We start from the raw sequence: 18,495 nt of genomic DNA on the forward strand, positions 1-18,495 counted from the left end.
ATTTGCAACGACTTTAAGTAGAACTGTTCAGTTCTTTAATTTAAAAAGCTACTGTTATTTTTATAAAGATAATTCTTTAATATTTTATTAATAATGGAAATAAAAGCCATTATTTTATTTATTTCATTTTTTGCGTATAACGCAAATATTATTATAAAAAATGAATTTGTAAAAACAAAGCAATATTATAATTATGAATACAACACAAATAGGTCCAATAATTATTTGCTACCTCATTCATATGAAATATATACCTTTACAATAGACAAAACAATACAAACTTATAGTATATTCGTTTTAAATAATAATAAATCCGTTGTCCGAAATTGTTATAAATTTGAAAAATGTTCCAATTGTTTGAGGTAAAAAATTTGTCTACGAATTTAATATGTATTAAGTATAAAAAGAATATTTTTTACATGAATTATATTTATATATATTATCTCTATTTCATAAAGAGCATGTTGTATTCTATTTTCATATTTTTTATTAAATTGATAGTAAGTAAATAAGCAATAATATGGCATTCCCTTGTATTTATTTATAGCATATGCAATATTTTTTCAATATATACATACAACATTATATATCCATATAAATATTCTGTAGACCCATAAGAATGTATATATTTTAATGTTAGATATTACCAGATAAAGATATTTCACAGGGATAAAATAAAAATTTATAGTAAACAGAATAAAAATATTTGTATAGACACAATTTTAAGCAATACATTGAATAAAAAACGAGCACGCTCAAATAATTACTTATATTATTTAATTATTAATGATTGCAAATATGTTAAGGTAATGCCTAAACTTTCCAAAACAAAATATTTAACTCGGGGTGTGTCGAAAAGATAGTTCTTTTGTGTCTATATTTGATGCATATGTGAATATTGTTATGAGCTTCCTTATTCCAATTTACATTTATTATTAATAATAATAATTTTTCTAATATAAACAATTTTTGAAAAATATAATTTATTTCTTCAGAAAAAACATGGAGTATGTAGTACAGAAAATATTATTAGTAATCAGAATCGGATAATCCAAGTAAAGAACAAAACAAAGTATATAACTAATAAAGCATATCACGTGCTCGTATTTTTTATAGATTTATACAAATCAATTCAAAATAAAACCATAGATTGGATAGTATCAAAAAATGAAAACAAAGGATCATTTTTCAAAGGTACGAATGACTTAAAAAATAATAAATGCCTTTTTATAAGTGTTGCACACTTACCTTTGGTATATTATGATTATTTTAATAAATATTACGGTCATATAACATCAAAAAAACGAAAGAAACGGTATCTTGAGGAAATAATAAATGTGGGAAATATATTTAATCAAATGACCAAAAAAATAAATATTACAACAAAAAGTCATGAATCAAATAGAACAATTAATAGAAAAGGAGATGTACATAAAAGTAATAAAAATGGCAGAAACATGCATTATCAGAATAATATTAAAAAAATAAAACATACTAAGAAAAATAATACTAAGTTTTTGAAATCACGATTTTTAGATAAAAATATATATTATTCAAATTTATCCAAAATAAAAAACAATATTTTGAGCGCAATCCACCTCAATGATAACTTATCTAATAATTTAAAAGATTCTATCAATATTCAGTTTACACCCAATCAGACATTTATACGAAGCAAAGATGCTTTAATATCGTTAAAAATATATGGTAATATAAATGATAATGCTTCTAATGGATTTATATATATTTATAATCTTTGTGGAAAATGTGATGGATTGATAATTGCAATAGTTAAGATAATTAAGGTAACAGATCTATATATCATAACAGATAAATTTGAGATGACTAATATTGGGATGTTTTCAATTTGTTTTAATATAAATACTACATATATTCCAATTGGTAAATTAAAAATTCAAAATAATTTAATTGAGCAATTTGATATTATTGCTAAAGAAAATTATATATCAACATTTAATTGTCGACTAAATGAATCTACTATATTATTACAGATGAATTCATATATAGGAACTGTCTATGTAAATGTCAATGGGAAATTGAAATATGACTATAATATGCGCTCCAAACTAGAAAACACGGCGAAATCAAAAATCCATTCTATTGCATGTTATTCATCAGGAAATTACATTGCTATCCTCCAAAAAACATATGTATTCATCTTTCTAAAGGATTTTAAAATTTTTGTTGAAGTTATTTTTCATTTTTTAGATAATCCAATTAGTATATTTTTAGATGGAAATATTATATATATTAGTGATGCAAGCAGAAAAAATATATTTCGATATATTTCTATTTATATAACAAATAAAAGTAAGGAAGCCCAAATTTCACTATTAGACACTAGACTTAACTCAGCACCAAGAAATAAAATACCCAATGGAAATCTTCAAAATGCAATGCATGATGAAAGTGACAAAAATATCAAGAAAAGGTTAACACAATTGAAAATCTCAAATTTATTACAACTAAATATAATTCGACAAAATATCGAAAAGCATGAGCATAGAAATGGAATAAATTTCGTTATAGGAAATACCCAGTATACAGATAGTTCAGGAATTCCATCCCAAGACAATATGAATTTACATGCATTAATAAATGATAGAATTTCCTTAGTTTATCCAGCAGGTATTGTAGTTTTAGATAATAGATTATATTTTGTTGATACAATTTTGCATGTACTATTTTGTTATTGTTTAAAAAAAAACGAAATGATAGAAATGTATGGTTATTTGAATTCACCGATTAAAAGTGATAGCGGCTTAGATCAGCCATATTCCTTATCACTATATTATTATGATGAAGCAAAAATAAACCTTTTATTTTTAAGTGAATTGTCTACATCAAGAATATTAATTTTTGAAATAGATAATAATATTAAATTGTATCAAGTATATAATGATTTGCCATTTAATATTATTACTGATGTTATTGCAACACCCCGTTTTTTGGTCGTATGTGGAATGAATTTAAACAATGAAAGTATTACAACTTATATTACATTTATTGAAATGAAAGATTTATCCGATATACAAATAAAATATAATGGATTACCTCGTTCGTTCAAGCGTAATGAAATAGTACACATATCACCTTTAATAAAAAGTGATAATATTACAAAATTTATAATGAATCAATATGACCATAATACTCCACGTAATAATATTATCACAGGATTAGAAATAGAAAAAGATACTGGAATTATTTATGGGAAGATAGAAATCTTTGCTATATTTGATATAGAAATAACAGTATATAGTAATTTTACAAAAAAAATATTAATTTTAAAAAATAATATTTCATCATGCCCTAAAGGCCATTTTTATAATAATAATGCTAATAATTGTGAATTATGTCCTATTGGGTATTTTAGTAGATATTCCAGTCTAGATGACTGTTACCGTTGTGAAGATTATTTAAAAAACTCAACTACATTTTATAGTGGGTCCGATTCAGAAAATGAATGCTTATGTAAACCTGGTTATTATTTAAGAGAAAATAAATGTGTAGAATGCCCAGAAGGATTTTATAAAGATGTTATAGGAAATTTTAAGTGTCATTTAACATGTGAATTAATGAAGACAAGCACTGTAACTGGAGCCCAAAGTTATGAAGAATTAAACTGTTCATGTAAAGCTGGATATTATACTACTTATAATTCCAATTGTCTTCCTTGCCCTTTTCATAATTATTGCTTATATAGTCCTCAAAATATTAATTATAGAGGTAACATCATATCGTGTGGCCTGAATTCATTAACATTGACTAATGGAGCATCATCACCATCTCAATGTCTATGCAATAGTGGATATTATTATAATATAAATACAAATAATTGTCATCCATGTGATTTTGATAAATACAAAACATTTATTTCAAATGAACCATGCGAAGATTTTGTGCATAATCCTGTATATTCACAAGAATATTTACCTAATGAAAATTATATCCAAGGGCATAATATGTATTTAAAGCAGACAAATAATAGTATGTTTGCTATGAGAAGAAGATCAAAAATGCTTAAAAAGGCAACTTTATGCGAAAGTGGATATTTTTATAGTATGAATAAATCATTTTGTTCTATTTGTAGATATGATCATATTTGTAAAGGGTTATATAATCCAATAGCACAATGCCCTATACATTCCGTTACTACAAAATTAAAAAGTTATTCCTATTTAGACTGCTTATGCATACGGGGATATGGAAGAATAATTGTTAATGATTTTAATAATTTTTCTATATCTTGTAAACCGTGTCCATATAATACATTTCAGCCTCATCATTCGGCAGGTGAATGTATACCTTGCCCGCCTTATACTTTTACAAAAAATACAAAATCAACATCTATTACTAATTGCATACCCAAAAATGGATATTATAACCAATATTTTGAATATATATATGAATATACAAAAACTATATTAATTCAAAATATCCCCAATTTTTTGCAGCAATATCATATTTATATAAATGATCAGTATACAGAAATTAAACGAAACGTCCCTGAAAAAGACAAAAATGAAAATCATATAAAAGAGAATACTGATGGTAAAATTTATTGTTACAATAATGATATACCCTTTGATCTAAGTGTAAATAAGTATGGATATAATGGCGCAAAAGAATCATCTGGCTACTTTAAAACATATGCGCAAAAATATAATAAAATCAATGCCAATGATACAATGATATGTTCTAAATCATACAATAATGGTAGGGATAATTACAGCGAAGAGTCAAACTTTTCTCATGCTCAAAAAACTTCAAAAAAACTGAATATTCATAAAATAAATAATAACATACGACATTTGAAAAGCCCTTATAATAATATATTCCATACAAACTATTTAAAAAATATAATTTTAATGGACAGGGTAAAACATTACAATTTTTTTCAACAAAATCCTGGTTTTTTCAAAATTAATAATACTAAAAGGGATAGAAAAAGTGGTGCAGGGGATACAATTGAAGTGATAAATAATCACAAAAATGGTATAAGCTTAATAAATGTAACAAAAATATCATCATCAATCACAGGAATCGAAAAAACAATCAATGAAATAAATATCTTATCAACAACGTATAAAGATATATTAAAAAATATAAAAAAAAGAGAACATACTTACAATTCCGACAAATACAAAAACATAATTTATAGTTGCTACCAAGCAGATCAATTAACTAAACACATTAAAAATACGATATATACAATTACTATCCATGAAACAGATATAATAAACTGCTTAAACAAATGCATTTCCAATGTATATTGCACAGGAATAGAACTAGATCAAAGAGATAATGAAGGGAAAACACATATATCTTATGTTTTAGCCAAAAGTTCTGGATCCGAAAATGTTAATATTTATAAATGTAATTTATTTCTTTATGAAGACCCCGATCCAGATTACGATGAAGACGATAAAAATATAAAAGGAGACAAATTTTATATTAAAATCGATGATATATATAAATATAATCCTACAAATAAAATAACAAGGTGCATTATTCAAAAAAATCCTATTTTCCAACTTTGGAAAATTTATACTTTTGAAAAATGCCCAAATAATTATTATTGTCTAGGAAATTCATATGAAAAATCTAAATGTCCTTTAAATTCTGTAAAAAAAGAATTTCAAGGGAAAATAAAGAATTGTTTATGTTTACCTGGTTTTTACTTAAATGTAAATACTAAAAAATGTAGTGGATGCCCTAAAGGAACTTATAAATATAATACATCTAATGAAAATTGTTTAGAATGTCCTTTAAATTTAACCACGGTTTCTGAAATGTCTACTTCAATATATGACTGTGTTTGTAAAGAGGGATATTATTTTGAAGGGACTAATCAAATTAAATTGATCAATACAAATAAGGTAAAACGAAATTTACTGAAAAGTTATGAACCAGATAAACATACACGTCTTCAACAAATAAAAGATATGTTTTTAGAGATGAATCAAACCAATCATTTTTTTAAAAACTCAAAAAGAATTAAAAGCAAATTTACTGAACAAGAGAAAGTGAAATACGCTATTAAAAAACGAAAATCAAAATATTTGGTTAAAAATAATTTAATCTCAATTAATGATATAAATTTTATTCAAACAGAAAATATTAAAGTAATTAATTTAAATCCAATATATCAAAATACAAAAAATAGCGAAAAATATTTGCATTCTACAGTAGATTCTAAAGACATACAAAAACACATATATCATAATATTAATGAAAAATGTGTTAAATGTCCTGATGGAATGTTTTGTCCAGGTGCTTGGTTAAAAAGTTTTGAATTTCAAATTCATCATCCCCCAATTTTCTGTCCAGAAGGCTCATTTATTCCTAAAACCACCATTATATCGGCGGATATAAATAAATGCTTATGCAAAAAAGGATATAGTATAAATTTTAATAGTAATAAAAACAAATGCATAAAATGTAAAGAAAGATATTATAAAGATGTAGTAGATGATTCTTTATGTGCAGGATTATGCATGGAATATTCTACTTCATTTAAAGGCTCGATCAGCAAAAATCAATGTTTTTGTAATACAGGAAAATATATGATAAGGGAATCCTCAAATGAAATTAAATGCATAAGTTGCCCCCAAGGATCTTTATGTATTGGAGGCTTAAAATATAAACCATTAAAAATGTTAATTAAAAATATTAATTATACTAATATCGAAATGATTGATCATACTGTTCCGTTTCCCCAAAAGGGATATTTTGCTACCTTTGAGATTATGCATCCCAACTTTTCTTGGACACCATTAAACTCAGTAAATCTTCAAATAAACAATTATGATAATTCTAATATTGTGTTATCTGACAAACTATTGTTTGATCTTTTTTATAAGAAGAGAAATTATGTCGAATTGGAAGTGAGCAACTTTAGAAATGATAATAAGACATCATTATTTAGTAAAAACCGTACATTTTTTAGAAAGAAAATAATATTAGATATTTATGGTGATAAAAATAATAAAGGAATATATTTTTCAAAACAAAGAAATAAAACACCTGTGCTGATTACAGAAAATGGAGAGAAAATAGAATACAAAAATCATCTTCTAACTGTTGATAGAATACCTGATTTTCATATATGTCCAATTATGAAAAAATGTGTAGGAGGAATAAATAATTTATGTTATGAAGGATCAGAAGGGTATTTATGTAGCAGTTGTTCTAAAAATTATGATACAAAATATTTTAGATCGCAATGCTTTAAATGCCAACACACAAAAATAGAAATATTGCAATTTATATTGTTTAAGATTGTTTTTTATGCATTAATATTTTTTTTAATATATTTAAATTATTTTTGTTATATAAAAAAAAATTTCGTATTTATAGCTATATTCAAAATATGGTATGCATTTATTATTTCGTTTATACCATATATATTTATTATGGATTCTAGTTTACCTAGAAAAGAAAATTATATATTATATTTTCAATTTTTTACTAGTTTACCTATAAGATTTATTACACAATATTTAAAAATAAATTGTTTTATTAATTCATATAATAATGAAAAGTATATATATGTATGGTATATTCAGAGATTTATAAAAATTGCCGAGCCTATAATTGATTGTTTTTTTCTGGTCTGTATATTTATATGTTTTTATCTAGTGTACACATTGTGGAATCGTCAAAAAATACGTCGTATTCAAAAAGTTATTAAAAAGCAAATAAATAAAGAATATAACAATAAAGAATATTATCAATACGTGTCCGATTTCTATTATCATTGTTATCAAAAAGGGGTTATAGATACTATAAATAATAAAAGGAATAAAACATATTTAGAATATATTAAGTATGATCGAGATCCTTTTTCCTCATCGACTTCATTGGGTTTTAGAGAGCCCTTGCTCAAAAAATGGAAAAATAAAAAGTGCTTCCATAAATGGAATAAAAGGAAACCTCATAGTATAACTTCGTGGAAATCGAAGATAATCCAAAGTTCAAAATGGATCAATCAAAAAGTAAACGCTAAAGCCCCCAAATGGATAAACAAGAAAAATGAAATAAAACAAAAAACTAAAATAACTTCATTAGGTGATGTTAATTTTTGGGAGTCATCAAGTTTTTCACACAATAAAGAATTAAAAAAAGAAAATAGTAACGAATATGATTTTCCAAATGTTATAAATTTTAAAAAAGATATATATTCCAAAATAAAAAAAACAAACAGTTTGTCTATCGACGAAAATAAAACAAAAGACAATTATTGGACATGCATATGCCTACTCAATATATATAATATTAAAGCTATGGGCCTATTTCGATATATTCATCCCCCTAATATTAGTATACGTAAGAAAATTGAAAGTATATTATCAGATTTAAATGCAATATATATAATTGTATTTTATATACATTTCCCGTTTACATTTATGAGTATATTAGAGCTGGTTTGGTGTCAACCAACAAAATACAAAGACAAACTCCCTATATTAATATTATATCACATGCCTTCACAAATTTGTAATTTTCAGAATAAGCTATTTTTATCAGGAGTTTTGTTTTCTGTCTTTTTCTTTTTTATATATTTATTTTTATTTATAAAATATTTTTATGACACATTTAAAAATTTTAAAGTTTTCCAATCCTATGAAAGACATTTTAAGTGTTATTTTTTATATAATGGATATAATTATCAGAACAGATGTTGGGATTTTGTTAATATAATAAAAATTGTATTATTTGTAACATCATTTATGTGCCAATTTTACACAAATGAAATTAATAATTCAAAATATTTTATTTTTTCATGTATAATATTTATTATAATTACAGAAATTGCGCTTACTTTATTATATTCACCATATGACAAAAGGTCTAATAGTGTTTTACAAAAACTTAACCTTTTGTCTATTTTTTCAGTACTCATAACATATTTAACTATACAAATTAGTTTCTTTTTTGATTTTTACATAATAAGTATATTACCATTTATATTGTTTATTTATTTTCATATACATACTATAAATAAAATTGTCCTAGAATTTGCAATATACAAAAATATTTTAATGAAGCCTACACGACAAAAACAAAAACTAGACTCAGAAGGGTTGCTAACTGAAAATAACATGTTCTTTGATTCCTATTTAAATACAGAAACAAATATCCAAGATAATTATGAAGACATAATTTGCTCAAGAAGTAGCAAAATAAATAGAAATGATAAAAGAAATCAAAAAGAGATTCGTTCAAAAATAAAAGAGAATTATAATTTACTAAATTTTATTTTAAGAATTAATAAAATACCTTCATGCTCCATATTTTTTAATGAAAAAAATGAAGAAATCTTTGTGCAAGATTCAAATGATTTAATAAATAGTAAATATGAAAAAAAAGAGAAATATTTTAAAAAATATAGTAATTCTCATAAGATAAATTCAAATAGGACTACTCTAGATATATTATATTCTGATTTGCTTACTTATAATAAAAAAGACCAAGATAATGAAATATTTATCAATTTAAATAATTCAGACGCCAAAAAATATCGTTATAGTAGTAGTGGGTATAAAATGGGTAAAGATGAAAGCCTATTGAATCGAAACTGGTCAAGACAATTTTCAAATAGAGAACAAATTGTAGACCCATCAGAAGAATGTGAAGAAAAAAGTATATTAGATAACCAAATTCAAAAAGATACGCCTCAAAATCATAATTCTTCCTTAAATAAAATCCATTTTACCAAATGCCTCACTGATGCTATAAATGTCTTGTTTGTTAATCAATGCTACAACAAAATATCTGTAGAATGGTTAAGCTTTGTTATAAGGTTTTCTATATGTTTTATACACTGGATGAAGAATCATGATAAAAATATAATTGATTTTCCTCCCTTAAATAAAAGACAATTTGAATTAAAAAAAAGAAACCTTTTGTTTTATTCTTTATTTAGTTCATACTCAGAACTATATTCCTTATATTTCAATATAAATAAATATAATAAATTTACAACAAATAAAAACGATTTTGTGAAAGCCAAAAATTTAGAAATGTTCTACAAGTATTTAACTAGAGCCAATCAACTAAACATACAAACTAATGGAGAAAATATCCAAAGGGATAATGATAAAATATCAAAGCATTTTGTTCCTTCAAATTTTTTAGATGATGAATTTTACAGGTGTGAACAAGATATAATAGCAATGCTATTTGATAAAAGTATCTTTAGAAACTTGTCTATCACATTAGTAGAACTACAATATGCCATTTATATGATACAGTTTATTGAAAGCAAAAGATTATCAATTTTAATTTTTTTGTTTTGTGAAAAAAAAAAAAAAAAAATAATTAAAGAAAAATCATATATAAATATTATAAAAGATACTAAAAGACATATACAAAATATCCTAAGCAGTGATAATAATATCAATCAAGTATATGAGATTGAGCATTGTTATTTGAAAGAAAATAATAATATATTAAAAGACAAAATTAAAGCGTTACAAAAACTAATTAATAAAAAACAAAACAATAAATATCCAAAGATTGATAGTATAAAAAGTATCATGCCAGATGAAAATGACAAAAAAATATATAATGAGTAATGCAAGCAATTATATTGTTAAAGTATTGAAAGTCATGCTGAGCCACTCCAAACCTCCGAGTCATAAAATTTATCAAGCAAACTATTACATATAAATCCTTTGTTTTTATTAGCATTATGCTAAGTATTCACACAAAAAATAAGTCTATCAATCCATACACGATACTATGTGGGTTTATTTTTTTTATGTATAGAAAATGTAACCGATAATATATTGATTATATTAACTGTATATTATTTATTGACATATTTATAAAAGTATTGTTAAACTGAAATAATGGAAAAATAAACTAGTCAAATTGTGTTATTCATAATTATATCATTATTCAGTAGCAAGCTAACATTTTGATACGTATTTTTTGTTCTAAAGATTTGTTCACCTTATAGATAATACACCATAATACAGAATATTAACAAGTAGTAATGCCTATACATATATATTTATATAGTAGCATTAAAGGATTGGGCTTTTAATTATAACTATTATTGTGATAATAGGGGAAAAATACATAATATATAATAAAAAAATATTAACATATTTTTCCTTATATTATCATTCATTTATTTTTAAAAAATATAATTGAAAATCCTGATAATGTAGTAAATGCGCTTATATCTTATTGTAATATAATATGTAAAAAAAATAAAATAATATTGATGTAACATGCCATAATATAGCGCAAGAATAAAAAAAATTTTCAAATATCAATATGTGCTATAAAAAACAGACCAATAAATTCATTAAAATAAATTACATTCAAATTTGTATAGCATAATAACTTATGCTTATTGTATATAAATGAATAGATTGAAATATAAAAAATATTACATGCATATAATGAACAAATAAATAATATATATCATACATAGCAATTTCCCCTCTTTGTTTTTATGAAAATTCATAACTTACATTAGAAATATAAGAGTTAAAAAATAAGCATAGCCTATACAAAGTGGAGTCAAATAGTATTGGGAAATAGTAAAACAAGAGAAGAGAAAAAAACACACAGATATAATTATATAACACAGTCGTTATGCGAAAATGAGAAATAATATTTTAAGAAAGTTTATTACAAATAATAAAAATGTAAAAAGTTGTAATGTATTAAAAAGAGGATATTTTGTCAGTATTCTCTCAAATAATGGAATGAAATATAATTATAACAACTTATATAATATTAATAATTATTTTATAAGGGGGCACGGCCAAAATAATATTAAATACTTTTCAACAGAAAACGAAGAATTAAGTTCATATACTAAGGAACAGATTGAAGAAAAAGTTTTGAATGTTCTAAAAAAATACATATCACCTGATGCGGAAATTAATTATAATGAAGATTTAGAGAAAAATAAAACCAAAGATGATAGAGCATGGGATTTTTTAGATACCGTGGAATTTTTAATAGATGTAATTTTTTCATACAGCATGTATATGTGTGAGAAAGTTTCAGTTTATTGTATAATTTGTGAAAGTGTTTAAGACCTTATACACATATGTAAGGGGTTGCGTACATATATTATATTTACCAATTTGTTATTTTCATCTTTTTTTTCTCTCCTTTTTTCACAGATTGAATCTGAGTTCAACATCACAATACCAGATGAAACGGCTGACGGTATAAAAACAGTACAAGAAGTAATAGATTATTTGGTTAAATTAAATATTAAGAAGACCTAATTATATTCCTATATACTATATTTTAAATAATAAATAGTAACAATATAATTCTAATATATTTTTTTAAATTAATTTTCTACAAACATATAATTTTGCAATTAATAATCAACTATATGATATCTTTTTTTCATTTTATTTTTTATTCGTAATTGAAATTTTTATATTATACATTTTGTTTTCCTATGAAGATTAACTCTTCGATCATATATAGTTACACATATGTATGTGTTTATATAAAAAGAAAACTAAAACATAAATATTTTATTTTTTTATAAAGTAAACTTCTTGGTTTTGTGTCCCTTAAGGGCTCTGTAACAATTATTAACTCTTAAATTAATTTTAATTTAATCACTCTTTAACTATTGGATGTTACATATATCTTTCTCCTTCAAGCTCATTAAATTTGTATATTATAAAAGATATTCCTATTTATAGATTTATAATAACATATTGCAACTTCAAATTTAAAATGTGTTACACATTTTTCTTATAGTTTTATTTCATCCGTTTGTCTATAGTTCTTAAATAGAAAAATATCTTCAAATAGTAAAGTGATTGTTATGTGTGCAAAACAGCAAGGTATCATAATTTATGTTAAAAAAAATTCCACAAAAAAATAATATTATTATGCTATAATTTTTTAAGCGTCATAAGAATATATTTTTTTGTTTTATTATTCTTAGAAATTAAATCGTTTTAATAAATACAAATACTCCCACGTGTGTACACAGGGCACCTATTAAATAATAAAATAATATTTTTTAACTAGAAGTAATGTTAAATTATTATTTTAGAAATATAAAATGTAGCGTGCTCATTTGTTTTCTTTTACACCTGTTAATATTGTTCCATTGTTTTTAACATTCATAAAAAAATATAAATACTGAACAAAATAATATAACAAATAGATTTCTACAAGTAATGTATTACAAAAGAAATAACTTTCATTCGTTTTTAATTATACATATTAAACTTGCCTCACAATGATTTTAAATTTTGTGAGAATAAAAAATTAAATATTAAAAAATGAAAAAAATATATTATTCTTTAAAATGGTGATTTTCTATATATTCAATAGTAATATAATTTAAATCGACATAAATTCACATTTACTTGTAACTCGACATATATAGCTAAACAAATATTACAATTAAAAATATATCTATAATTTAATTTCACGCATAAGCCAAACATATATATACATGTGTGTAATAGTACAATTTGAATTACCGAACTGGCTTATAAAATGTCATATTTCCATTGCGTTACGTTGATGCATTTATCAAGATTTTTTCATAACATTTGAATGGCAATTATGTATTACTTCTCTCATTTCTACTAATGCAATACCCCTCATTGTGGGCCATTTGATGGTATAATTTTGTAATATTAATATAAAAATAGTGAAAAAAAACGGAAAGATTGAAACTCCAGATATAGAATACCATTATTAATCATTTATAACACAAACAGAATAGTCAAATGGTTATAAATCAAGATACAGGTGTTACTGGAAATATATTTAGTAACACACTGAATACAGAATATCAAAAACTTGAAGAGACCGAAGATCAGCCATCACCAAATATAGGCATACTAAGAGAAAATAAGGGTAATAATGGATTATATACAAATAACAATAACTATAACAAAAATGATAGGAATAAGGCATATATTGAAAATATCAGATTGAAACAATCTAAATATTTTGGAGATAAGACGATAGGGAAAAAATATAGTTATATTTATTTAATAAATCAAATATTTGGATCTGGAATTGTATCTATACCATATATATTTAAACATTCTGGTTGGTTACCATGTCTAGTTATAAATATTATAATATGCCTTTTAACAATTTTTAACACATTATTACTTTTACGATCTATGACAATGATACCAAATAATATCCATTTTAATAAAAGATATGAATATATTTCAACTATGTGCTATTTTTTAGGAAAAAACAATATATTTTTTATGTTTATGCAGATATGCTATTATGGTAGTATATTAGTGAGCAATATAATTTCGATAGTTATAGTATCCCATGCAGTAGATTATATTTTAGTAAATATGTTTGGCTATACTGTTGGAGTGATTATATATCCAGAGTTTCAGATTAGCACAATTACAGATATAAACAAAATATATTATAGCAATAATTATGTATTGTGTATAACTATAGGATATGTAATAAACGCTATTATATCAATCTATTTTTCTCAATCAAATTTAGAAGATAATATGAAAGTACAACTACTATCCTTTGTATTTTTAATGGTTACAATTTTTCAAATCATTTTTCTAAGTGTTATAAAAATATATAAATATAATAATGTCCACACAAGCTTGTCAAATGATGCCATGGGAAAATATTCAGATATTAAATATCCAACTGTATTTGGTGATTTTAATTTTAAGCAACTTTTATCTTCCTATATAGCATCTTATTCTGCTATAACAGTAATACCATGTTGGGCAAATGAAATGAAACCTGATGTAAAAATTATAAAAACCGTATGGATTTCAAACTTTTTTTGTTGTTTTATTTATTATATATTTGGATATGTATTGTATACCGCTTACCCTCATATTAATAATGAAAATATATTGTATGGCATATTAAAAAATCCATCAGTAAATACTTCAATGAAAGTTTCTATTTATTTATTTGATTTATTAACTATTGCTCCCGGAATTTATGTATATTGTATTGCAACAAGATATAATTTAGTTAACAGTAATATATGTTCAGAAAAGGTTGCCTTCCTTTTTGGTACTATTTTTCCATTTCTTATATCATGGTGGTTTACTTCTCGTGCTATTTTTGAAAGCATTTTTACATGGTCAAGTTTAATTTTTTCATACGCATGTAATTACATTACACCATCAATTATATATTTGATAGCTTGCAAAAATATTCCTTATTCTCAAAAAAATCCGCTTCATTATATTCATGTTTTATACGACCCAAATGAATATAAACAAAAAAATTTCGCGTTATACAACATGTTTTCCCCAAAAAAACATTCCAAAGAAAAAGAAGACATAATTTCAAATACAAACCCTACGATTCTTAATGAAAAAAATGATAGCCAAAATTGTGATCCAAATCCATTGAAAATAGAAGATGATAATCATATTAGTAGTCAAAATAAAATTTTTAATAATGCTACTAAAAATTCTGGTAATAAAACATATAAAAATCTGCACTTTGAAGAAAATGAAGGCATATTCAATACCGAGGGAATCTCCAAATTAAAGGAAGATAAAACAAAAGAAATTGAAAGTAAAACTATTATTAACAATGATTCTAATAATGTTATTAGTAGTAAAAAAGGCAAACCCAAAATACATTTTGAAAGTCTTAACCAAATTAACAATATGGAAGAGCAAGATAGCGACAATTATTACGTCAAAATAAAACCAACCAGGGGAAAAGACATAACTTATTTGGTAAGGGATGGGCAAGAATCTCAACAACAGTTGAACGAAGATAATAATAAAGTTACCTCTTTAAATGACAATTACAAAATATTAGAGAATAATGTAGAAACCACATATGGCGACTTTCAAAATGGATACAGGGAATTAAAAGATACATTCGAGGAAAGTGAGAATGAAGGTGAAAAATTTAAATCCCCTGAAGGAATAAGAAATTCATATAAAGATAATAATAATTATTATAGAAAAAAAAGTGACAAAGATTTAAAAAAAAAAAATAAAGTAAATATATCACATGAATACTGTAACAAAAGCGAAAACAAGTTAAGTAAGTTTGAATTACGAAAATATAATTCTTTATTTAATATTAAGGGTAATAATATTAATAAAAATAATTCTAAAAAAACGAATCAGCACCAAATACATAATATCCGAAAATCACGAAAACATAAAACTGTTATAGGATTTGAAAAAAAACATAATAAAACCCTCATTAAAAATAATGATGGCAATAATAATTATTATGAAGATTCCAATATTAGTGAAAATGACATGTTAATTAATAAAAATATAGCTGATTTATCAAAAGATATATATAATGATGCAAAAATAATAAAAAAAAATTATGAAAGAAATAAATATTTAATTAGATATTCTGATATATTTGATTCTTTTTTAAATTTAAAATTTATACTTGAAAATGGTACTCAGAGAAATTCTGTCTACAGTGATTACAATTTAGATGTAGCAGACAAAAATGGGAGCTCTAAAAATTATGACATGAATAACCTTATTAATAGCTATAATACAAACAATAGCTCTTATTCAAACAGTTGTAAACCTTTTCTTACTAATGAAAAACTTCCCAATATATTCGATAAAGATATACAGAGGAATGATCATAGTGGGCATGAAGAGGAATACAAGATTAGTGACAAAAATTTAGAAACAGAAAAACAACCAGATGTAAAAATTGCACTATCTAAAAACCAAATAAACGATATAGTCTGTAGTATAGGTGCAAATGAGGATGAAGAGAAAGAACTATCCAAAAAAAGGGAGGGTGAAGGAATAAGAAAATTAGACATTTATACAAACACAGATATGTGTAAAAATATATTGATAAATGATTCACTATCTGATAAAGAGCAGATAAAGAAAATTTTAGAAGACATAGAGAAACAAAAATCAAATGATGAATATAAAAGAACAATAAAAAATATTAAAGACGAATTTTGTATGTTTATTAATGAAATCAATAATAAAAAAAAATTAACATGGGCTTTTGATGGAAATAAAACAAATACAAATTTATTAATAAATAAAAAAAATATAAATGTTTCTAATGCATATAAATATTTATATTCAAACGATAATGAAAATTATTTTTATAAAAAATCAGAAAGCGAAACATACTCGTATAAAATAAATTTAGATAAAAATAAAGAATACTTAGATAATGTTATAAATAAACAAAGAAGTGTGTCATATTTAAATACTGATTCTTATCACAATAAACTATTGAGATACCAAACAAATGATAATATTTCTAACAAATCAATGAAAACACAAGGTTCAAATAATTACAAAAAATTTCAATCGTTATCATTGAGCAGTGGACAAAATAGGTTAAACAATTTCCTTCCACAATCGGAAGAAGAAAATAAAAGTGAATCCCCTAATATATACATAGGTAACCAAATAAACGACCCTATAAATGAAAATGTAGATGATTCTACAAATATCGGGCCTCAGATACTTATAACAGAAGATTGTAATAAAGACAAAATATGTCAAATTAAAAATAATGTTGTAACAGATCACGAGAAGCCTAAAGAATTAACAAATGATTTACAGTTAGATAAAGACAAAGATGCAATTATGCATTTTTTAAATTCATATAATAAAAAAAATAAAATATATAAAGATATAAATACATTATATGTTCCTGATAATGTATATCATGTCATTCCAAAAATTAATAGAAGTACTGAGCAAAATATTTTTGATGATTCAATAAATAATATTTTTAACTATTATAAATATAATTTTCTTTTATCATTTAGTGAACATAATGATTATAATAATATTACCAAAAGTGGTAGTATTAAATATCCAAATATTTCAAGTAAATACTTTTCTCAAAATGGTATAAATATAGAACATACCTCACTAAAGGAGGTATGTATTAATGATACTGAAAAAGAGGATCCCTTATATTCTATATCTCAAAATGAAAAAAATATATATTTAAATAAATTTCCTAATAATGAAAAAAGAGAACCACTATTAAATTGTTATAAAAAAGAAAAGGAAGATAGTAATCTTCCAAAAATTAATTTAATTTGTTCTGAAAAACCTTTATTTGGGTATGAAGATGCATATCAAATAGATGATTATGTAAATGGGAAAATTAATGAAAATATTATTCATGTCTATCCTATTAGATATTTAAGAATTAAACATGTTAAAACAACTGAAGTATTATTGTTTATTGCAATACTGTTATTAGTTATCTCTATCCTTTACAATTTTATCGCTTAATTTCGAAAATCAATAAAATGTAGAACCAAAATTCAATAATATAGAAGAGCAACTAAATAATTATATGTATGTATGTGCATATATATATTGTTATCTTGAACCCTTATTTGTTTTACTCTATTTTTTAAGTACAAATTTGTAATTTTTTTAAATAAAAAATACACACACAAGTGTATAATTGCATTTAAAGGCGCATGCCTTATGTTCTTATGTACATATGTCT

General features: G+C 23.6%; 3 protein-coding genes across 3 annotated transcripts; all 3 read left to right on the forward strand.

Moving 5' to 3' along the window:
* Positions 1-93: 93 nt before the first annotated feature.
* PVVCY_0600700 (cysteine repeat modular protein 3, putative) lies at positions 94-10,601 on the forward strand (the record flags this gene model as incomplete). The annotated part of the gene is made up of 3 exons (XM_037634110.1): positions 94-362; positions 641-806; positions 996-10,601. 3 exons carry the CDS (start codon positions 94-96, stop codon positions 10,599-10,601), a joined length of 10,041 nt encoding a protein of 3,346 aa, XP_037490259.1.
* Positions 10,602-11,642: 1,041 nt separating this feature from the next.
* PVVCY_0600710 (mitochondrial ACP precursor, putative) lies at positions 11,643-12,281 on the forward strand (the record flags this gene model as incomplete). Its single annotated transcript, XM_008627215.1, has 2 exons — positions 11,643-12,011; positions 12,174-12,281. The coding sequence occupies 2 exons, from the start codon at positions 11,643-11,645 to the stop codon at positions 12,279-12,281; spliced, it is 477 nt and encodes a 158-aa protein (XP_008625437.1).
* A 1,482-nt stretch (positions 12,282-13,763) lies between these two features.
* PVVCY_0600720 (amino acid transporter, putative) lies at positions 13,764-18,272 on the forward strand (the record flags this gene model as incomplete). The annotated part of the gene is made up of 1 exon (XM_008627216.1): positions 13,764-18,272. One exon carries the CDS (start codon positions 13,764-13,766, stop codon positions 18,270-18,272), a length of 4,509 nt encoding a protein of 1,502 aa, XP_008625438.1.
* Between the last annotated feature and the right edge of the window lie 223 nt (positions 18,273-18,495).

This window comes from Plasmodium vinckei (genome assembly GCF_900681995.1).
Source record: "Plasmodium vinckei vinckei genome assembly, chromosome: PVVCY_06".
In the NCBI taxonomy this organism is placed as follows: Eukaryota; Apicomplexa; class Aconoidasida; order Haemosporida; family Plasmodiidae; genus Plasmodium; species Plasmodium vinckei.